This window comes from Neovison vison, chromosome 1 (genome assembly GCF_020171115.1).
Source record: "Neovison vison isolate M4711 chromosome 1, ASM_NN_V1, whole genome shotgun sequence".
Classification (NCBI taxonomy): Eukaryota; Metazoa; Chordata; class Mammalia; order Carnivora; family Mustelidae; genus Neogale; species Neogale vison.
In genome coordinates this window covers 287959540-287983092 of record NC_058091.1, presented here as the reverse complement: position 1 = coordinate 287983092, position 23553 = coordinate 287959540, and the positions used below count along the sequence as shown (strand labels likewise).

At 33.2% G+C, this 23553-nt stretch overlaps 1 protein-coding gene across 2 annotated transcripts in view; it reads left to right on the top strand.

Moving 5' to 3' along the window:
• NIPBL (NIPBL cohesin loading factor) overlaps positions 1 to 23553 on the top strand; it is a 204686-nt gene that overhangs the window by 136148 nt on the left and 44985 nt on the right. For both annotated transcript variants that reach the window (XM_044232572.1, XM_044232579.1), the window contains exons 12-29: positions 1039 to 1236; positions 1487 to 1558; positions 1648 to 1737; positions 3598 to 3701; positions 6548 to 6634; positions 9996 to 10227; positions 11028 to 11179; positions 11745 to 11825; positions 12534 to 12634; positions 14030 to 14168; positions 16509 to 16591; positions 17168 to 17300; positions 18152 to 18295; positions 20791 to 20880; positions 21951 to 22165; positions 22276 to 22378; positions 22984 to 23082; positions 23184 to 23330. In XM_044232572.1, coding sequence (XP_044088507.1) covers positions 1039 to 1236; positions 1487 to 1558; positions 1648 to 1737; positions 3598 to 3701; positions 6548 to 6634; positions 9996 to 10227; positions 11028 to 11179; positions 11745 to 11825; positions 12534 to 12634; positions 14030 to 14168; positions 16509 to 16591; positions 17168 to 17300; positions 18152 to 18295; positions 20791 to 20880; positions 21951 to 22165; positions 22276 to 22378; positions 22984 to 23082; positions 23184 to 23330 — 2270 coding nt within the window. The remainder of the gene's footprint in view (positions 1 to 1038; positions 1237 to 1486; positions 1559 to 1647; positions 1738 to 3597; positions 3702 to 6547; positions 6635 to 9995; positions 10228 to 11027; positions 11180 to 11744; positions 11826 to 12533; positions 12635 to 14029; positions 14169 to 16508; positions 16592 to 17167; positions 17301 to 18151; positions 18296 to 20790; positions 20881 to 21950; positions 22166 to 22275; positions 22379 to 22983; positions 23083 to 23183; positions 23331 to 23553) is intronic.

The following is a 23553-nucleotide window of genomic DNA, read 5'->3' as shown; positions in this document are numbered from 1 at the left end:
TTCTCTATCTCCCATCCAAGTACTAACCAGGCCCGACCCTGCTTAGCTTCCGAGATCAGACGAGATCGGGCGCGTTCAGGGTGGTATGGCCGTAGACACATTAGTTCTCTATCTTAGTTTTAAGTTGATGTTGCTACATCCTAGAGCAGGTATGGTAAATATTTGTCACTTGTACTGCCCTCCAGCTCTCACAGGACAGACATTTCTAATGAGTCTTTCTTGGTGAAATATGATGCTTTCTCAGGGAAATATAAAGCTCTAGGCAGCTATTACCAGTTGATCAGAGTTGATGTGTCAGATGAAATCTGTTTGCCAGTTCTTCCTAGAATTTCCTGTCATTACTGGTGTTTTTAATGGAATGCTTAGACCCTTGGAAGGTTGGGGAAGGGACTGAAGGTAACATATATAAATATGTTCATGAAGCATGTATATGCTTAAAAGGTTTTCTCCTTGGGTTTAAGCAAGTACATTGTTGGAGAACCGAATTCAGTATATGAGTATTTACAACTGTACAGATTTATTCTATCTCTGTAGGTCTGTGATTTTAGATTATCAGAGTCTATTGAATTTATACCTAAGTTGTGGGCTTAATTTGGCTTTTCATTGTTGGTATACATGGTTACTCCATATGCTATAGCACTTTCTCAAAGGTTTACTTTTCCTCCAAACCCTGCTCCCTATCAATAATCCAAATGCTTTAAAGTTTTGTTTAAAGTTTTTTCTGTTTTTCATCCAAATCCTAGATTAAAGATTGTTTTACATGCCTTAATTAATCCTGATGGTTAGATATTATCTTTACCAACTCACTGAATACCTTCCAAATTCATGTAGAAATCTTTAAATCTAAAATAATATGATAATGCTAAAATAAGTGATACCATTTCTATACCATAATTTATGTGTCTGATTAAATACAATGGCTCAATTTCCTAGACCCACACAATGATTTTCCTTCCCCTCATGTGGTTCATTTGTGAAGTACAAGTTTTAGGTCTTTTTAAATGAGGTAAATTATTTGTCATGGGGATTTGCTTCTAGCCTCTAGGAAACGACATAAAAAAGATGATGATAAAGCTTGGGAATATGAAGAGCGTGACAGAAGAAGCTCTGGGGATCATAGGAGAAGTGGCCACTCTCATGAAGGAAGAAGGAGTTCGGGTGGTGGTCGTTACCGAAACCGAAGCCCATCAGATTCTGACATGGAAGATTATTCTCCTCCTCCCAGCCTTAGTGAGGGTAATTCATCAGTGTCAACGGATTTCTTACATAAGCTGCTTTAAATTTAGGTCTTTAACTTTGAAGAATATTTGATACCTTTTTATGAGTTAATTAACAACTCTTAATTGTTAAGACAGAAGTATATATTTAGTTTGGAATGGTAGTGGTTATTGTTTAAGAATTTAAAGTTCTGGAGGAAACTAGAAGCAAAAATAGAAATATTTTAAATTGTCATTCCTGTATTTCAATATTTCTTTGTTTATTTTAGTTGCTAGAAAAATGAAGAAAAAAGAAAAACAGAAGAAGAGGAAAGCTTATGAGCCAAAACTAACACCTGAAGGTAACTTTTTAGTTTGTTTTTTTTTCGTAGTCTTCAGCTTCAGTTTTCTACATGTAATGTGATAAGCTCTTATTTTTTCTTTCTTATAGAAATGATGGATTCTTCAACTTTTAAAAGATTCACAGCCTCAATAGAAAATATTTTGGATAATTTAGAAGATATGGATTTTACTGCATTTGGTAAAATCATTTTAAGATATATTTATTTACCTCTAAATATATCGTCTGCTTTAAATATATTTATTTACCTATGTGTCTATGTTTCTGCCAGTTCTCTAGTGCAGATAGAGGCATTGTCTGTGCTCTGAAGAAACTTAAAATCTAGTTGTAGAGTCAAGTGTAGTCTATGTTTTTTTGTTTTCTTTTCTTTTGTTTTAAAGATTATTTATTTATTTATTTATTTGAGAGAAAGAGAGACAGACTCCCCACTGAGCAGGGAGCCTAATGTGGGACTCGATCCCAGGACCCTGGGATTATGACCTCAGCCAAAGGCAGGTGCTTAATTGACTGAGCCACCCAGGCTCCCCGCAAGTGTAGTCTGTATTATTAAGAAATTGAAAACTTTAGTGTAATAATCAAGTATTATTGATACTGTCTTTGGAATCCTGAGAATGCAGCTACCAAAGTAGGTGATAGTAAGTTATTTTATTTTATTAACATATAATGTATTATTTGTTTCAGGGGTACAGGTCTGTGAATCATCAGTCTTACACAATTCACAGCACTCACCATAGCACATACCCTCCCCAGTGTATGACAGTAATAAAAGAAACCTTTTTTAGATGAGACATGAGTAGGTGCTAGATAAGGAGAGTACTAATATGACCAAGGATGCAGAAATAGGAACCCATTCATCTGCTCATTTATTCTTAGAGCCAGTATTTATTGAGTACTTAACTCTTTGTCAGCAATATTTTAAGTGCTAGAGATGCAAAGATAAATACCCTAGCCACTGGCTTTAAGTAATACAGAATCTAATATGGAAAACAAAACCAATTAGAATATAGTAGGATTAATATATTCATATATTTCTTTTATGATAATATGTAAAGATCATAGCTTTAAATAAAGAAATGTAACACTGCTTACAGTATTTAGAACTACTCAACAATTCCGTGCCACCTATAGCTGGTATAAACACTAGTGCCTAATTTATACAAAAGCCATATGATATACAATGATTCTTATAGGAGTCCACCTATTTGAAAATGTCTTAAAAGGTATATTACCCTTTATATTATATTAACCTTTATTTTAAAAGTATTTGTTTTGGGAAAGTTACTTGCCTAAGTATCATTAATGCATGTCTCCATTATTTGGCATACCAGTTGTGTGCTGAGAAACCGTCTTCCATGTCATCTTAGGTCCCAACAGGAGGACAGATAGCAGTCTCAAATTAGGATAATTTGAGTAGGACTTACTTACAAAGAGACCAGTTACAGAGTTGGGGACAGAATAGTACCAGAATCTAGGTTTAACAGCATGGAATTATTACCATTCCTACTCCAAAAGGAACAAGGGTAAATATTAAGTTACCAGAACTCTATTCTGTAGGGAAAATAATGTCATAGACTTCCTTGGAAAAAAAAGCACTAACCTTTTGGTCAGAGAACATGGGCAGCCTGAGACCTTACAAGGAAGGAGTCAGAGTTATAAATACCCTGACCTCACTTTCCTCTTTGATTTTCTGACAGGGCACCCCACTAGCTGAACCCAAACAGAAGCTGGAGGGGATAGGAGACTATTGATGTAGTCTGTACAGGTCAGCCTTCTAGGGCAGAGAGCTTGGCTGAGAAGGGTCAACAGTATATCTAGAGTAGTGAAGATAAGAGATCTAACTCCTCCTCCCATCTTCATCAAAATCCCATTTTAATCCCTGTCCTTTCATTCAGGGTTTCCTTCAGGTTTACATAGGCCTCTTAGGTTGTTATTTGTTTAGTTTGTTTGTTTTTGTTTGTGTGTCCCTAAATTTTATTTAAAAATCAAGCTTACTGTTTTAAGCTATTTATTGTACCTAAACTATCTGGTTTGATTTTTCAGGTGATGATGATGAAATTCCTCAGGAACTTCTTTTAGGAAAACATCAGCTTAATGAACTCGGCAGTGAATCTGCTAAAATTAAAGCAATGGGTATAATGGATAAGGTATCTGACTAAAGAAAAATTTTTATATTTACTATGTACGGTTTAATGTTTGAAATTAAAGTTTTCAAGGTAAATTACAAAGATTGCATAAATAATAATGAAAACAATTTATGGTTGCCTTCTGAGAGTCTAAATTAATTATTTTTTATTTAAAAACAAGACTCAAGTATTCTGTAAATTATTCTAAAGAAAATCGTATCCGTTGAAAGTAGCATGGGCCTGGATTTTTTTTTTCACTGTTTTTATTTTTCATTGTCATAGGTATTTATATTATTTAAATGTAGAAATACACTAAAAAATTTTTTGGCATTTGCTTTAGTCATTGAGAGTGGTGAAAGTAAAGCTACAGTCTCAACACATTAATTGTAGTAAATACATAGCCTCATTACTATAGGCTTTATAGTAATTTTTGTGAGTTGACTTTCTTGTGAGCTCTCTGTTGCTGAATAGTCTCATTCTATTCTAATGGAATGGCAGAGTATTTTTTCATTGATAATGACTTCTTATAGTGACAGCACCAAGGGATGGCTTCCTATAATCTTTATGAGCCACCATTTACTCCCTAAACTACTGTGTGATTGCTGTGCAAATACAGTTTCAAAATGAATCCTCCCTCCTCTTCTAAGCAGGGCAGGCTCCCTATTATTTAGAGTTATCTACTCTAAGTCTCCTAATTTCCTATTCTATAATATGGAGGTAATGTGTTGTTCTTTAAGAATAAGTAGAATAATGAATCTAAGATTATTTACCTACAGTTTATTCTAAACATTTCTAAACTTGTTTCATTTATTCAATTTTATAATTTTAAAGTAGACTAGAAAATATTTTGATGTTTTTACCAAGTTAAAAAAATATATTTTTTATTTATATATTGCCTGTATTCTAAGTAATAAATGTGCTGTGAATTTTGATTTTTTTATTGAGATTTAATTGACATTATGTTAATATCATGTTAATCACATAACCAATCCATATTTGTATATATAGCAAAATGATCACAACAGTAAATCTAGTCAACATCCATTATCACACATGGTTATAATTTTTTTTTCTGTGATGAGACCTTTTAAGTTCTACTCTCCTAGGAACTTTCAAATATGCAGGATAGTTTTAACTACAGTCACCATGCTATACATTACATCCTGAGGATTTATTTAACTTATAACAGGAAATTTGTACATTTTGACCATCTTCACCTATCTTCATCCTTATCTCCAACCCCTGTGGCAACCACCCATCTGTTCTCTGTGTCTGTGTTTCTGTGTTTGGTTGATTGTTTTTTTGGTAGTGGTTTTAGACTCCACATGTTAGTGAGGTTATCTGGCATTTGTCTTTGTCTGACTTATCACACTTAACATAATGCCCTCAAGGACTAATCATGTTGTCACAAATGGCAAGATTTCCTTTTTTTATGGCAAGATATTTCATTGACATTGTGTGTGTGTGTGTGTGTGTGTGTGTGTGTGTAGATTCCTACACACATACATTGTACTTTCTTTGGCCATTCATCCATCAGTGGATACTTTGGATGCTTTCATGTCTTGGCTATTGTAAATAATCATGCAGTGAACATGGGGATGCATATATCTTTTTAAGTTAGTGTTTTCTTTTCCTTCAAATATATTCCCAGAAGTGGAATTGATAGCTCTTATGGTGGTTCTATTTTTAGTTTTTTGAGGACCCTCCATACTGTTTTCCGTAGTGGGTGCACCATTTTACATTCTCACCAACAGTGCACAAAGGTTTCCATGAATTTGATTTTTAAAGCCAGTTATATCACATTGTTAACCAATCATTAATGTGCTTGTTACTTCACAGTGGTATGCAGTGAGGGATATATTGATTTATTTTTTATTTAGGAAAATGGCATCAATTTTCTGAAATGACACTGCCAGTCTGAGCTTTTATTTCATAAATTCCATAATGGTATATAGCTAAAATGATTTCATTTTCACCAGGTGAATTTGCTGAGTATTTTCAAAATATGGAAAGTTTAGCAAAAGTCTTTTAATCTGTTATGAAATTATCTGAAGTAGCATTTGGCAGAACATGTTTCTGTACTCCGGCAAAATGATCAAAATGTACTTAATGTCAGTTACTCTAGTGATCCTTCCATTTGACTCTTCTGGATGATTTGGTTGAGAGTCCTAGTTGCATGCTAGGAGTCTAGAAGGAGACTGGTTCAATCAGAAGAATATGAATAACAGTTGCCTCCTAACAGAACCTTTAAATCGGCTACTATTTTTTTGGTAGAGAAAGCGTCCTTTCTAAAGAAATGAAATAGATAATTTTTAAAATAAGAAAGATTTCTTCTGGGAAAAATGTTACTTTACACTTGTACCTTTTACCATTTACAGTTTTATGCTTTATTCATAATACCACCTTGAATTTTAAGACACCTGCTGAATAACACTGTAGTGTAGAAACCATATTATAATTAAATCAACAGATGAAAACTTAAGAGAGAGAGAGAGAGTGTGTGTGTGTGTGTGTTCATATGTGTGTTCAGTATCACTGCCACAAGTACAGGCAGCCAGGCATCAGAACAGACTAAATCTTGACTAGCTATATGGTAAGAGTTTAGTTAGTAGTGTGCATATTTGTCCATTTTGTGTTTACTTTTCTGTCTTTCAGAAATAAGTGATTAATTCTACATAATTCAGATTTAAGTAGAGTCTGGGAAAATTTTCTTTTCCCACTCTTTAAGCAGGTGGTAATTTTGTATGTTCCATAGCCCAAAGGTGATAATTGTACAATATGTTTCTTGACTAATTTATCACTTTTACCAATGATTGATTTAAAAAAATAATATATATGTATATATGTAATATATGTTTCTGTTTTAGCTTTCTACTGACAAAACTGTGAAAGTCCTAAATATCTTGGAGAAGAATATTCAAGATGGGTCAAAGCTTTCCACTTTGTTAAATCATGTAAGTACAAAATCTGTATTGTTAATTTTACCTTTACTATGGTTAAGATACAAGTCTTTCTCAAAAGAACTCTGATTTACAGAGGAAATCTCAAATTTCATTTATTTGAGCTTGTTACATTCATTAGCAATGCCACTAAATTATATTTTTAAGTAATTCAGAATTACATTGTTGATTCACAGCTTTGACATAAACAGACAACAGATGTAAATTCATTTCACTTTACAGGACTGTTCTTTAATTTTACATTATGCTCTTCCTTGTGTTTGATTGTATTTAAAAAATTTTTTCACTTATGAAATGATAGTAGTTCTTTTTCTTGACCTTCCTGGAGAATTAAAGAGAAACCTTATACTGCTTTCCTAATGTATCCTAAAACAGTAATCCTTACATACCTTTTCTTTTTTTTTTTTAAAGGTTTTATTTATTTATTTATTTATTTATGAGAGAGAGAGAGAGAGAGAGAGGGAGAGGGAGGGAGCGCACACACATGAATGGAATGGAGGGGCAGAGAGAGAGGGAGAAGCAGACTTCCTGCTGAGTAGTGAGCCTACCTTGGGGCTTGATCCCCAGACACTAAGATTATGACCTGAGCAGAAGGCAGACGCTTAACCAGTTGAGCCACCCAGGCACTCTTGTACCATTTTTATACCTAGTTCAAATTGTCATTGAAAGGATTAAATAAATTAATTAATGTAAAGTGCTTAACAATGTCTCCACATATTAAGTTCTCAATAAATGTTAACAGCAACTGTTAATATATTTGAGTACCTTTATGTCAAACAGCAACATAATGTAATGGTTTATAAACTGATAAAAGTAAATTGCCTAGAATCTACCTTCTTAGAATTGTGGCAGACTTTCAAAATCACGTGTATATTCAAATTGATCCTGATAGCTCTACCATTATTGAATTCAAACATTAATATGTATAGGCATTTAATATGAGTTAAGAATTTGGGAAAGTATTAAGTTGTGAATTTTCCTTATTGCATAAAATTTCGAAAACACAAACTCAAAACGTCCATATTCTCATCCAGCAATAACCACTTTTAACACTTTTGATATATGTTTCCATTATCATATTTGCATATATATATTTAGTGTATCCACTGGATCTTATGAGAAAAATGTTCTTGAGTTTGCCCAAGCCACAGGATTGCTAAGTGATCTACGTGGAATAAGAAATGTAGAAAAAGGGGCGCCTGGGTGGCTCCGTGGGTTAAAGCCTCTGCCTTCGGCTCAGGTCCTGGGATCAAGCCCCGAGTTGTGTCAGGCTCTCTGCTCCGCAGGGAGCCTGCTTCCTCCCCTTTGTCTCTGCCCGCCTCTCTGCCTACTTGTGATCTCTGTCTTTCAAATAAATAAATAAAATCTTAAAAAAAAAAAAAAAAAAGAAATGTAGAAAAATAAACTCAGATGGTATTTCTGTGGTTTCTTAAATATGTCTATATTTTTCCAATGCCCTTTTTAAACTAGTTCTTGAATCGGAAAAAAAGAGCTTAGAGAAACCCATAGTGGCAATCTACTACATCCTTAGTCTACAAATTTTATTTGAAAGACTTGACAAGAAATTGTAATAGAGCTCAAGAATCTAGAGTTCTGGGGCGCCTGGGTGGCTCAGTGGGTTAAGCCGCTGCCTTCGGCTCAGGTCATGATCTCAGGGTCCTGGGATCGAGTCCCGCATCGGGCTCTCTGCTCAGCAGGGAGCCTGCTTCCTCCTCTCTCTCTCTGCCTGCCTCTCTGCCTACTTGTGATCTCTGTCTGTCAAATAAATAAAATAAAAAATCTTAAAAAAAAAAAAAAGAATCTAGAGTTCTGGAGAGCTGGCTGACTCAGACTTAATGAAATTATTCTAATTCCTGAAGGCATAGCATTATTTAATGTTTTTTTCATTCAATGACTCTTTCATACAGCAATTTTAATATTAAAGAAAAGCTACTTTATCATATTTTTTTAAATAGGTATGCAAGCAGTAAAATGGAAGAAAGCTTAGAGAGTTAGGAAAAAAGTAATTGAGTTTGTAGGTATTAGTGCCCTTCTCTGCTATACATATATTGTGCTTTTACTTGCTTCATTTCCCAGTGTATATGCTTTGCATAGCATGCATTTGAAAGTATTCCTAGAGTATAAAGTTACTATTTCCTGGGGCCCCTGGGTGGCTCAGTTGGTTAAGCCTCTACCTTGGGCTCAAGTCATGATCTCGGGGTCCTGCATCAAGCCCCGCATCGGGCTCTCTGCTTAGCGGGGAGCCTGCTTCTCCCTCTCTCTCTCTCTCTGCCTACTTGTGATCTCTGTCAAGTAAATAAATGGAATCTTTAAAAAAAAAAAAAAGTTACTATTTCCTAAGTAAACATGTGAGAGAAGGATTTTCATTCTCAAAAAATTAAAAGCATGCCTTTCGGGTGCCTGAGTGGCTCAGTCAGTTATAAGCATCTGCCTTCTGCTCCGGTCATGACCCCAGGGTCCTAAGATCAAGTCGCACATTGAACTCCCTGCTCAGCAGACTTCTCCCTGTACCCCTTCCCCCTGCTCATGCTTGTTCTCTCTCTCTCTCTCAAATAAATAAATAAAACCTTTAAAAATAAAAATAAAAAAGTAAAAGCATTCCTTCCCATTTGTAATGTAAGTTACCAGTGTATAAATTAAGATGCAATCTTCTGTCAGTTGTCGAATTATCCATTTTAGAAAATAAGTTATGTTTTCAGTAGTCTGCATAATAACTACTTTTTAACCTCTGTTTCAAAAATACTGTTTCTGAAAAACAAATATGGGAATGATTGAGTCAATAACATTTTACTACTTTTTTTTTAACATTTTACTACTTTCAAATGTAGCTCTACCATTCGTCATTTAAATTTTTACTTTGTTCTCAGCAACAGGAAGAATTTGGAAAGTTTTGACTATAGTGTTCATACTCCAAGCATAAAATTATTTATATACAATTATAGTTGTTAGCTAGAATCTTAGGTTTGGATAAAGTACATTGAAGATACTATTGTTTTGTTATTGGAGTGTCATCTAGTGGTGAAATCAGGAGATAGAGTGTGTTATGTTTGAAAACTTTGAAAGAAAAATCTTAAAGTAATATCAGTATTTGTACTTCATTCTTGATGTTCCTGAACATCCATGAACAAGCATCAGAACACCTGGCTGGCTCAGTAGAGTACTCAGTAGAGTATATGACTGTTGATCTCAGGCTCAGGATTTCAGGCACCACATTGGGTGTAGAGCTTACTTTAAAAAAAAAAAATGTACATACATTAAAACATTTACCATGAAAATCGAACATACCACAATTTCTTAATATTTTAACCTATAAATGCATTTATTTCCATTTCATTAACAATGTGCTATCTTACAGAATAACGATACTGAAGATGAAGAAAGATTATGGAGAGACCTTATTATGGAGAGAGTTACAAAATCAGCGGATGCCTGTCTTACAACTATCAACATTATGACATCCCCTAATATGCCAAAAGCTGTATATATTGAGGATGTAATTGAAAGAGTTATACAATACACTAAATTTCATTTGCAGAATACACTTTATCCTCAGTATGATCCTGTTTACAGATTAGATCCTCATGGAGGTTAGTTTGCCTTTTTATATTAAAGTTTTGAGTATTATGTCAAATTACCTGTTAAATAATTTTCTTATGTTGGGTCAGAATGCAGTAACTTAAAATGGCACAAAAATTACTAGATCATGAAGATGGTAATAAATACTGACTTTTGATTTGACTAGAGTATAGAACTTTTAGTTAATCCAGTACTTGTTCAGGTATAATTTCTTTAGCAAATATTTACATATAATGGAAGTAATTTCTATTGGTCAGGAAAATCCCAGATAATTTTAGCTTCTAGTTCTCTTTATCACTTCACCCTAATTTTATGCAGAATATTAGTTATTTACAAGATGGATTGATTCAAGATGTTTAATCTTTCCCTCATTTATTACCTTTATAAATAAATGAACTGTGAAATAGTTAATGTGTACATTTAATGAGAGGGGGACATACTTGGTTTATAAATAATCTATAGTTAGTTACTTATTTTTTAATAATTGCAAGTTAATTTAAAGGGAAGTAAATCTTACTCTTCCTGCATCGGTGAGAAAAATATAGAAATAAAGATACATATTTTACAAGAATTTTATAGCCCCTGGAATGTGCCATAGATTATCTGTTACAAGAATGATTACTTGCTATCTAAATATCCCTAGAGGATAATTTTCTGTTTTAATAAATAACCAGCTTTATTTGCCAGGTTATATTTTTATGTAGCACCCATCACCCTCCCAAAAATGTGTTCTCTTAATTCAGAATACTGTTTTATTACTGTTTATTAAAAGTTGATAAATTACTTGTTTGAAATTTTTCTTTCATTTTAGGAGGCTTGTTAAGTTCAAAGGCAAAACGGGCTAAATGTTCTACCCATAAGCAGAGGGTAATAGTAATGCTTTATAATAAAGTTTGTGACATTGTTAGCAGCTTATCAGAATTGCTAGAGATACAGCTTCTTACAGACACAACAATTCTTCAGGTAAGTTTTTTTTTTTTTAAGCATTTTGTTATATTTCTAGACCAAATGATGTAAGAATAGAGCGGCTAGGTGAGTTCAGCATAACCTTGCTCACTCAGTAATAATGCCAGCATGATGTTAATTTTTTCCATTCAGAAGATGTATATAAAATGAAGAAATACAAGTCCAGGGAAGTTTTAAAAAGAAACATTGAGGATAAAAGGTGAATGTATTATAAACTCTAAACTCTTAAGTTCTTTGAAAGGTAAATGATTACTTCCTTTGAAATATGTCATAATATTTTCATCCAGAGTAGCAAAATATATTGTTTTTTTAATTGTGACATTTATTAACTCAAAATGTGGAGCTCAGAGGAATGGTGGCTATGAAAAGAAAGTATGTACTAATGTGCTTGAGGGTGAAAGGAGCAGAGAAAAAACCAGATCAATACTAATGATTAATGAGAGGAAAGAAAATGTCCTCTCAGTTTCTTTCAGTAAGTTTATGAATATTTTGGAATTTAGTTAAGGTAGAATGTTACTGAAATCAACTAGAGATGTATACTGATTATTTTTTACGTGTGCAGGTATCATCAATGGGAATTACACCATTTTTCGTGGAAAATGTCAGTGAACTACAATTATGTGCCATTAAGTTAGTCACTGCAGTAAGTATAAACTCATACTTTTAGTTATTCCACCAGAAAAATAATATTGATATCATTTAATTCAAATTTGTAAAAATTAATGAAGATTGAAGTTTTCCATAGATTTATTTCAGCATAAGGACTATTTTTTGTGTGCCTTCTATTTTAAATTCTTCTAAATTTTTATTTTATTCAATATAGTATATAATAGTTTCAGAGGTAGAGTTCAGTGATTCATCAGTCTTATATAATACCCAGTGCTCATTACATCACATGCCTCCTTAATGTCCATCATCACCCAGTTACACCGTACCTCCACCTTCCTCCCCTCAGCAACCCTTAGTCTATTTCCTACAATAAAGAGTCTCTTATGGTTTGTCTCCCTCTCTGACTTTGTCTTTGTTGTATTTTTCCCCTCTAAATTTTAAAGAAATTGTTAATAATTCCTTAATATCTATAATTAAATCAGAATTATTTAAAATCATTTAAATTTTGTTTTTCCATCTCCAAGATAGTATAATCCTCTAACTAAAACTAGTATATGCTAATTCTACAAGAATGTTATAATTAAGGATGGAAAAGTAGTGTAAATTAAGTTTATTGTCATTGAAGAGGTTGAAAACATTTTCATTGTAAATGACAGATAATATTTTTTATCGTGTGATACAATATTTTTGTTTTCAAATAATTATAATAAACTAAATTTGAGATCTTATAATTACTAAACAGGTATTCTCAAGATATGAAAAACATAGGCAATTAATTTTGGAAGAAATTTTTACTTCACTTGCAAGATTACCAACCAGCAAGAGGAGTTTGAGGAACTTCAGGTAACTAATTATAGCAAAGGCTAATTAGTACAATGAAGAATTACATTATATTGTAGTCCTTATAAATTTATTCCTAATCATCTGTGATTTTTATTTTAATGATCAAATAAAAGAGAGGCAATTCAGTAAGAGCAGCATGAAGAATAGCTTAGATATGTGAAAAAGCAGTGCATATATGGGGGACTTAAAGAAGTTCATTGATTCTCATGTGTAAAGATCTAGGACAGGGTTTTTCAGTCATGATGCTATTGACATTTTGGGCAGTTAATACTTTGTTGTGAAAGGCTGTTCTGTACATGGTAAGATGCTTAGCAGCATCCCTGACCTATAACTTCTAGATGTCAGAGAACCACCCACCCACCCCCTTCAATTGTGACAACCAGAATTTTCTCCAGATAATGGCAGATATCCCTTGAGGGGCAAAATCATCCCTGATTAAGCCATGATAGGAAATATGGCTTGAAAAAGTCAAAGGCAGTTCAAGTGTTTTATAAGGCATACTAAGGAACTTGGACTTAATCCTTTATACAGTAGGAAGTCACTAAATAGTATTTTTAAAAGCTGGAAGATTACTCTGGCAGCAATATGGAGAATAGACATGGAGATTAAATGTTCTTAAGTCACTAAGCACGGGGTAACTAAGAAATGTTATCCTCTGCTGTAGTCAGCAGTGGATTATTGTCTTTGTTGTCATAGGGAATCATCATCATTATCATAACTATTATAATTTCCTGAGTGATTAAGTGTTGACCTGGCACATAGAACCCTAAATGCCAGGTATTTAGATTGTTTTGAAGGTTGTCTTATGTAAAATAGTTGTTCTTACCTTAAATTTTTGGGCTAATTGTGTATAGTCTATTAAACCTGAAGAAAAGCTATGAGCATATACAAGAATTCTTACACCTTTATAGTATCTTTAGACTTAAATATTTAAATTTGTTTTTTTATGTTCCGTGCCACTGCCCGCACACCCTAGCACAAACAATCAAGAGCTGACTGTGTAGCAGATTTTAATAAGAAAATAAGTACCAGAATGTATGGGCATTTGGAAATCTTGAAGACTTTTCTCATTTTAAAAATCATTTTGAGAAGTATTTGATATTTTTCATGTATAAATCTTTGCAGTGGATATAGAATATAGAAATTTGTGTTAAATGTGTGTTAAATATTGCATTTTCCTTTGACTAATTTTAATTATCTAAATATGTATAGATATTAAATTGGTACTTTTTCTAATTTAATAAAAATAATTAGACTTAAAGACACTATTACAAGCACTAAAATAATGTCCAGACATATTAGTAAAGCACCTGAAATTTTCAGATGATAGATGACATATAGAGTGAAATTCTCTTCATTCTTTGTATGATTTAAATATTTTCTTCTCCATTAAAGGTTAAATAGTAGTGATATGGATGGAGAGCCTATGTATATTCAGATGGTTACAGCCTTGGTTTTACAACTAATTCAGTGTGTGGTACACTTACCATCATCAGAGAAGGACTCTAATTCAGAAGAGGACTCAAATAAAAAAGTAAGGAATCTTTTATAACTTTGTACTTTTATAGGAAGAAGCACCTGAATTCTCTGCCATTCTTATAAACCTGAAGTTCTTAATTAGAGCTTTATGGCTGGTCTTTAGGATCCTTGTAGAGCACTAGACTAATTTTTAAGAAACATTAGTTCTGATACTGACTACTTTGTCTGCCAGTCACGAGACATGTGGATCTTTTAACCCAAGTTTGTTTCTTCAGGTATAAAATGAGCATGATAATAGCTAACAGGCTTTTCATTCCAACCACTAAGTCTGAAGTTAGATAAGTCATGTGCAAGCGAATATTATTATATATAATATCTGTACTGCTACATAATATATAATTGTAATATAATTAATGTAATTCTCATGCAGAAGATGAATTTATACCTCATCGTTGAGTAACTGTAGCTAAGATTTGCTTTTGGTTTTGTAGCTTTTACCCATCAAAGCTTACAGTTTTTCTAGGTTCTTATAGTACTGTAAAAGCTTAAAAAGAAACAGGGGTGATTTTGTTTCTTTTGTTATTTTCAGAATTTTGCATATGTATATAATTAAGGAAGTAAATAAGTGAAAAATGCCTATCAAAAAAGTTGAGATCGCTCTCCCAATCTGGTTGTTTTCTTTCCAATCTTTCTTTCCTTGTCTTTGGTGACAGGTATCACGAGAATATTTATGTCCCTCCATTTATTTATTTAGTTAGTTAGTTCTCTGCATATAATTTTTTAAACTTACGTAAATGATATAGTGACATCATAGCTGTTTTCTTCAGTCAACATTGTTTTTAATACATAATAACTAATAACAGATTCTCATGACTTGGGTTAAACATACACAACTGTATCACAATTTAAGAGTTTCTCTAGGTATACTTAGAAGTAGAATATTAAATCATAGTGTACATTTATTTTTTTACAAGTATTTTCAACTTTACTAAAACTTGCCAGTTTACTCAGAAAAGTAGTACTCTAGCTTAGTTTGTTTAGATTTTTGCCTAGTCTAGTCAGTCTGCGATGATACCATGTAATTTTGCATTTTCTTGGTAACTAGTGAGCTTTTTCATGTATTTTTCACCTTTGGGTTTCCAAAACTTTGAATTGACTGTATATCTTAATCTTGAAATTTCCCATGAAGGATTTGAGTTTTGCTTTGTATTGTATTGCAGCATTTCCTAAACTTTGAACTTTAAATGCCTTTTTCTAAATTCTTTTTTCTGGGGTGCCTGGGTGCCTCAGTGGGTTAAAGCCTCTGCCTTCGGCTCAGGTTATGATCCCAGGGTCCTGGGATCAAGCCCCGCATCGTGCTCTCTGCTCAGCAGGAAGCCTGCTTCCTCCTCTCTCTCTGCCTGCCTCTCTGCCTCCTTGTGATCTCTGTCTGTCAAATAAATAAATAAAATCTTTAAAAATAAATAAATAAATTCTTTTTTCTAAATTCTTTTTCTTTTTTTTTTTTTAATTTTATTTATTTATTTGACAGAGAGAAATCACAAGTAGATGGAGAGGCAGGCAGAGAGAGAGAGAGAAGCAGGCTCCCTGCTGAGCAGAGAGCCCGATGCGGGACTCGATCCCAGGACCCTGAGATCATGACCCGAGCCGAAGGCAGCGGCTCAACCCACTGAGCCACCCAGGCGCCCCACTAAATTCTTTTTCTTTTTCTTTTTCTTTTTTTTTTTAAAGATTTTATTTATTTATTTGACAGAGAGAGATCACAAGTAGGCAGAGAGGCAGGCAGAGAGAGAGAGAGGAAGAAGCAGGCTCCCTGCTGAGCAGAGAGCCCGATGTGGGACTTGATCCCAGGACCCTGAGATCATGACCTGAGCCGAAGGCAGCGGCTTAACCCACTGAGCCACCCAGGCGCCCCCTAAATTCTTTTTCTAAAGTCAGTTTCTTCTGACCTAGATCAGTAAGAAATTAGTGATACTGCATTTGCTAACCACATTTGTTACTCTTATATTTTAATAAACTAAAATGAACTGTATTTAATTTTTATAAAGTATTGAAACGTGTTTACCAATTGTAGCTTTTGTCTGTATACATAATAAAAAAATAGTTTAAGCTTCTTTTTTTAGAGAGGAAAGAGGGGGAGAGGCAGTGGGAGGGAGAAAGAGAAACTTAAACAGGCTCCATGTCCATAGAAGGGCTCAGTCTCGTGACCCTGAGATCATGATTTGAGTTGAATTCAAGAGTCGATGCTTAACATCTGAGCCACCCAGATCCCCATAAGCTTCTTACTGTTTAAATGTATTTCCCCTATTCAGTAATAACATGACAGTAGCAACTGAACAAACTTACGTTTTTGATTATTTCTTGTATTCATGTAAATTCATTTTTCTTAATCTAGGTTGACCAAGATGTTGTCATTACCAACTCTTACGAAACAGCCATGAGAACAGCCCAAAACTTCCTTTCCATCTTCCTTAAAAAGTGAGCAAAACTAACATAATCTGATTTTTATTTCCCCAGCATAGGAAATAAGTTTATTTATTTTAGGTAAATGGTTAATCCAATTACCTGCCATAACCTGAACCTTGAATATGTCACTGTGGTCCTTGGTCTCCTGATCTTTAAAATGAGGCATTTGAAATATTAAAACCTTCTTGGGAACTTACGTATTTGACTCCACAAGTTAAAGTACTGGATTGAAATTCTGTAGTTTTTCTTCAGTAAATTTTGGGGAATTCTAATTGAATAGGAAAATTTGTAGAGAGAAATTTAGTAGGCCTTCATAAGAATTTATGGTAATTTCAGAAAAAGGGATTTTTTAAAATGTGGTGTACTTGCTGGAAAGTAATGTTTATATGAGGCAATAAATGAATTCGCTAGCAGGGGGAAGAGTACAATTCGAGAAATAGAGTCATTTTATGCCATATTATATTTAATGTACTCTCTTATACCTTGTTATTACATATGGGGAAAAGAAAACTTAATAACAAAATTGCAGTCATATTGGTGGACATGTCACCTAAATTCACAGCCTTTTCACTATTTATTTTCAAACAGATGTGGTAGTAAGCAAGGTGAAGAAGATTACAGACCACTATTTGAAAATTTTGTTCAAGACCTTCTTTCAACAGTCAATAAGCCTGAATGGCCAGCTGCTGAACTACTCCTTAGTTTGTTAGGGAGATTGTTGGTAAGAGTATAGCATTTAAAGATTATTAGATTACTAGAAGACAACATAATGAGGATTTACTCTGATTCACAGATGATGAATTCTTTAAAAATGTGTAAGGAAATATGACCATTGCATCTTTATTTTTGCATGTGCATAACTGTACACAGTATTGTCAGTACTTTGTAGAAAACTTTGAAATCTTGTGATTTTGGTGCCTTCGTTTCATTACTTGAGCCGTGCTTTAAAAAGTTTTTTCTTTGGTTTGGAAATGCTATATTGTTAGTTAAAAGCACCTCAACACTGAGTCATAAGTTAGTGCCGTAAACTCATTTCAAAGCATGAAACTGATGAATATGAACACTTTGTCATCATTAAGAGTATTTCTAAAAACGTGACACTTCTAGTTCTCATGTAATATAATAGGAAAATGCAAAGAAATATTATGATGCCTCTTTTTCTTTTTAATGTATATTTAAACTTGGCAATGCAAATTGTTACAAAGTTTTGGGGACCTTACATTTTGTGAACCAGAAAATGTATTAATACTATTCTGAAACCAAGATAACATTTCATAGGCATTAGAATTCCAGCATAAGAAATTCTTACTCAGTAATACCCCATTTTTCACAAGTAAGCAGTTGAGCCTGCATTTAGAGAAAATAACTATGTTCTTAAGGAGGATTAGTCTATACATTTTTAATGAAAATGTTCAGATTCCAGAAACTCTCAGAAGGCAGTCACTTATGAAACAATATCACAAGAAAAAAAAGTTTACATTTCAGATAATACAACATAGATTTGGTATTTTTGTGATAAATAGCTATTAAAAATTTATAAATTGATTAAATAAAAATTATTTCTATATTTAGGTTCATCAGTTCAGTAACAAGTCAACAGAGATGGCTTTAAGAGTGGCATCTCTTGATTACCTTGGAACTGTTGCTGCACGATTAAGGAAAGATGCTGTTACAAGCAAAATGGATCAGGGGTCTATAGAACGAATTTTAAAACAGGTATTGAGATAAAAGTTTAAAATTATGGAGATAAATATTAGATATTAAGTACTTCTTTAGGTATTCTTATATTGGTGTTATATTGCATTTTATAGATTCAAAGTAAGATCTAACATTTACTTTGTTTCTGCAAACTGCTTCTACGGATGCTGTTTTCTGTTTTGTTTTACTGAGTTTTATTTAAATCTTTAGTTTACTAAGATGATTTAACATTTCCAATCAAGTCATTTTATACCTTTTAATTTTGATCATTTTTTTATATTGGGGAAAGGTGAGGAGGACTTCCTTTCATTTTATTAGATAGTTACAGCATGTCTGGCAGAAAAAGTGTTTTATTGCTTCACTTTTTTTAAGTGTGGGTGAGGTGGTAGTAATGCTAAAAGTTACTTAAGAACATGGTAGGTAAATGACCTCTAATCCTACCATATACAACTTTTTTTTCATTTTCTTTGGTGGGAGGTTGGGGTACCAGGTGGTGGGTATTATAGAGGGCACAGCTTGCATGGAGCACTGGGTGTGGTGACAAAATAATGAATACTCTTTTTCTGAAAATAAATAAATTGGAAAAAAAAAAAAGAAATGCCTCATATTTTTTAGTATACTTTGTATTTTGAAATTATTTATATTCATAATATAATAATTTATATATTAAACTTACAAAAAGTTAGAGGAATAGTACAAAGAGTTCCCACAAACCTTTCACCCAAATTCCTTAACTGTTGATAATTTATAACATTTGCTTTATCTTTGCACAACATTTACATGCATGCATAGTATACATGCATGCCTATCTGTGCATTTTTTTTTTCTGAACTATATGAGCAAGCTTAATGCCTTCATTACCCTTGAATTTCAAAACATGATTCCCTGGACAAGAAGCACTAATATTAACATCACCTAGGAACTTGCTAGAAGCGCACATTTTTAGGACTCTTCTGCTGAATTGGAAATTCCTGTGGGTGGAGCCCAGCATTGTTTTTTGATAGACCCTCCAGGTGATTCGAATGAATGCTAAAGTTTGAGAACCGTGCTTAGTGTATATTTTCTATGAATAAGAACTCTTGCTTAAATATCCCAGTACACTTCTCAAAAGCAGAAAATTACCAATAATACGATACTCCCATCTAATATAATGTTGCCATTCCTATTCTATTTCATAGGTTTTAATCTGTTGCAATCATTATTTTAATGCTCAGATTGTCCTAGATATAACCAGTGAGAGCCTGTTATAGCTGGCTTTTATATCTTTCTGATACATTCCCATATTTCTTTGAGAACTTTGTGGCACAAGATGTTTCAGGATCCTCCATCCTCTTTTACTTTCCTTGCCTCAGCCCTGGAATCTGCCATTTCACCAGTTGCTACTGGATCTTTTTATTTGAGAATGGTAATTTAGAAACCAAGATCTAGGTGCCAAGTTTCGGTATTTCTTAGAGTAGACCTAGGGCTTCTTTGTTATACATGACTGTGTAGGTTGTACACAGTAAAACTTGAGGGGAGGGGTAATTTGTAAATATTTTTTTGGTTCTTGACATACCTCTACCTTGCTTTTGGACATTTACAGTGTCCTAATTTACAGTGCTATGATGAATTTCTCCATGTATCCATCTCGCCATACTCTTACAACATGGTTTATTCTGATCTTTGTTTTTCTACTTAGAGATACCCTAAATTATATTGGCATTTTGTGTGCTAAAGCTAGAATATAAGCTATAGGCATGAATGTCAGCTCACAGTTTCTGGCTGTGTATTGTTCTTGACAAGACCTAAAGATTCAGTATCTTTCTGTTCCTAGATGAAGTGAACAGCCCACATATTATATATTTAATATCCTACATGAAATAAAGTACTGTTTTGTATTGTAAATAAAATAAAAGTATTTCTCTTCCAGAATGTTTTTAAATATCCCAAACACACTTATAACACCATGGCAAGACAGATAATAACAGTTTCCATTTTTAAAGATTTTAGTTATTGTCTCATAGGGAGAGTACACAAGCAAGGGGAACAACAGGTACAGGGAGACACAGACTCCCTGCTAGCAAGGAGCCCCTTGCGGAACTCATTTCAAGGACCTTGGGATCATGACCTGAGTTGAAGGCAGATGCTTAAACAACTGAGCCAACCAGGCATCCCAATAGTTTCCATTTTAAGATTAAAAGTTGGAATTGCCTCTTTTTTTCCATACAGAAAACCAATGCTAGGACCTTCCTATCTCGGAATACTTAACACACTATTCTGATAATTTTTATGCCTACTAACTGCACCTCTTTCAAATAAAGATGACATACAGTTCATAAAAATAAAGGCCAGTCTGATCAATTAGTAATATGTTTTTCAAAAATAGCATTTTTTCCCTTTAAGTTGCTATACTTATATTTTCAGTTTTTATCGTTTATCAGGTTTTTTTCCACTCAGATTTGTGTCTACAACTAGATAAATTATTAAAGTATACTAGTAATATCTTTTTTCTTCTTACTTGGTTTATTCTGTAGGTTTCAGGAGGAGAAGATGAAATACAACAACTGCAGAAAGCATTGCTTGATTACTTGGATGAAAACACTGAGACTGATCCTTCACTAGTGGTACGTATCTTTTCTCCCTTTTTTGGAAATAACACATCAAATTCAAATTGGGTCTAAAAGAAAATTGGGAAGTATCCTGAAAAGGAGAGTTATTGGGAATACTGATTTTTGAAACAAAAGGATAATTTGATGATCTTTTAAAAAAAAAAAGAATGATTATAGATTGATTTGTCTTATATGAAATTCTGCTTCAGGTATTATATTACACTAAAATGGTGTGATGACATGGGAAATAGACATCTTTTCATAGTTACCTTTGAGACTGAGCTAGATCATTGCTTCTCATGGTGGACATGGCCCAGGTTGTGCTTGAGGTGATCTATTAGCGTATGAAAAGAAAGTATTAGAATTCCATGTGTTTGATTATATTTAAATATAATCCTTAATTATATTTTTATGTACATTATATATCCAAATTATTAGTATAATAGGTTCATGTATAAAATTTATAAACTCTATTAGGAAACAGTGTGCATGTATTTGGATACTTTCTTAAATTTTTTGCTGATGGGATATGCAGCTTAAAGAGATAACTAAACTTTTCAGTCAACTACTGCTGGTTTTCGGTCTGCATTGAAAGAAACAGATTATAGGTGTGCCTCAGTGTTAAAATATTTTGGTAATAACTGGCTGTATATTTCTTGAAGAAGTAAGGTGGTATTTTGAAAGTAACTAGAGTTTTTACCTTTAGCCTTATAGCCTATTGTTCTAAACTTTCCCTGTTGACCTATCATCTAATTTTACTGGCCTGTGAGTGATACTGTCCTTTGTTAGGTAATTGATAGTAGTAGTCTAGATTTAATACAACTATATTTATCAAATTATCTTTTGACATCGTTAATATAAGTGCTAAGACAAAGTAAAATAGTAAGCTTTATATTATTCGATAGTCAAACCTTCCAGCTTTCTCTAAATCTCTTTTTATCTGCTAGAGTTTGCTTTGAGGTACACCTTAGTATTTATTCCTGATAGTAAGCACTTTATCAATAGATTGGAAATTTTGTTACTAATTTCATTTTGAAATTTTGTTAATTTCATCAACCTCAAGTCTTAATCTATTTTCTCTTCAGTTTTCTCGCAAATTCTATATAGCCCAGTGGTTCCGTGACACAACTCTGGAAACAGAAAAAGCAATGAAATCACAAAAAGATGAAGAATCATCTGAAGGAACACATCATGCAAAGGAAGTTGAGACAACTGGTCAAATCATGCATCGAGCTGAAAACCGGAAAAAGTTTCTAAGAAGCATTATCAAAACCACACCTTCTCAGTTCAGCACATTAAAGTAAGATCTAGAGAAAAAGCATTTTACAGGTTTAGTCAGTTATGTCTCTGATATCTATTTTATCTACTTTGCAAAAAATTAAATTAAGATTTAATGACTTTTTGTTGTAGGATGAACTCTGATACCGTGGACTATGATGATGCTTGTTTGATTGTTCGATACTTGGCCTCTATGAGGCCGTTTTTCCAGAGCTTTGATATTTATTTGACACAGGTAAACTGGACCAGATTTCCTTATACAATGATACTGATTTTTCTGATTATGGATATTTGTGGGGTAGTTTATGTCTGTTCACTGTTGGAAACAGATATTTTAAAAGATAATGAAAGTAGCATTTGTTTCTGTGTTCCATATATGTTAAAGGTCTTTTTTTTTTTGCATGCTTTTTACATATTGATTGTTGTTTTACAGAGAAATGGGTATATATCTATATGAATATACATATAGGTAGAATGATGTTATAAAAACATTTGATTACCAAATTATTACTTAAATGATACTAAATATCCTGAATTAGTAACTCATAGCAAGGTTTTAGTAGGGCTGTGTGTCCTTGCAAATGAAGCATAGCAATAAAAGACAGGTTTAATCGAGAATGCCAGGATAAAAGAAGGACCCTAAAGTATAGATTGCCTCACTTACTGTACTCACCTTCAAGTTAAAACTTTGGATCAGTAAGATAACATCTTTTCCTCATATAAAAGTTAAAGGGATGTAAATACAGTATTTATTTTCACTTCTTTTGCATGTTTTCATGCTATTTTTTGTTAAATGTTACATGTTCTAAAATTTTGAAAATATCAATGTTTGCTTGGCAGATCCTTCGAGTTCTTGGTGAAAATGCAATTGCCGTTCGAACAAAAGCAATGAAGTGTTTATCTGAGGTTGTTGCTGTAGACCCCAGTATTCTAGCAAGGGTAAAGAAGAGTACAAATGATTCTTCTTATTTGCGTACTGCATTCAAGTTAAAGTATTAGCTCTACTTAGTATAAATTATATTTTCTTCATTTCCCTTTAGCTTGATATGCAACGAGGAGTTCATGGACGTTTAATGGATAATTCCACTAGTGTTCGAGAAGCAGCAGTAGAATTATTAGGTCGTTTTGTTCTTTGTCGACCTCAGCTTGCTGAGCAGTATTATGATATGCTGATTGAAAGAATATTGGTATGTTTGTTTTGTCATTTTTATTATGATTCATAGTACCTGTGATTTCTAGTATCACGTTTTTTAATTGTTAAACTAGAAAAGTTAGAAAAGTAGATATCAATCATATATTGCCTAATCTCTGTACTATAGCAACTTCCTAAAGGGGGACATGTTTCTTCCACCCCCCACCCAGCCCCCCCAAGAAAACTTGTCAGTGTCTATTTTTTTTTTCCCCCAATTT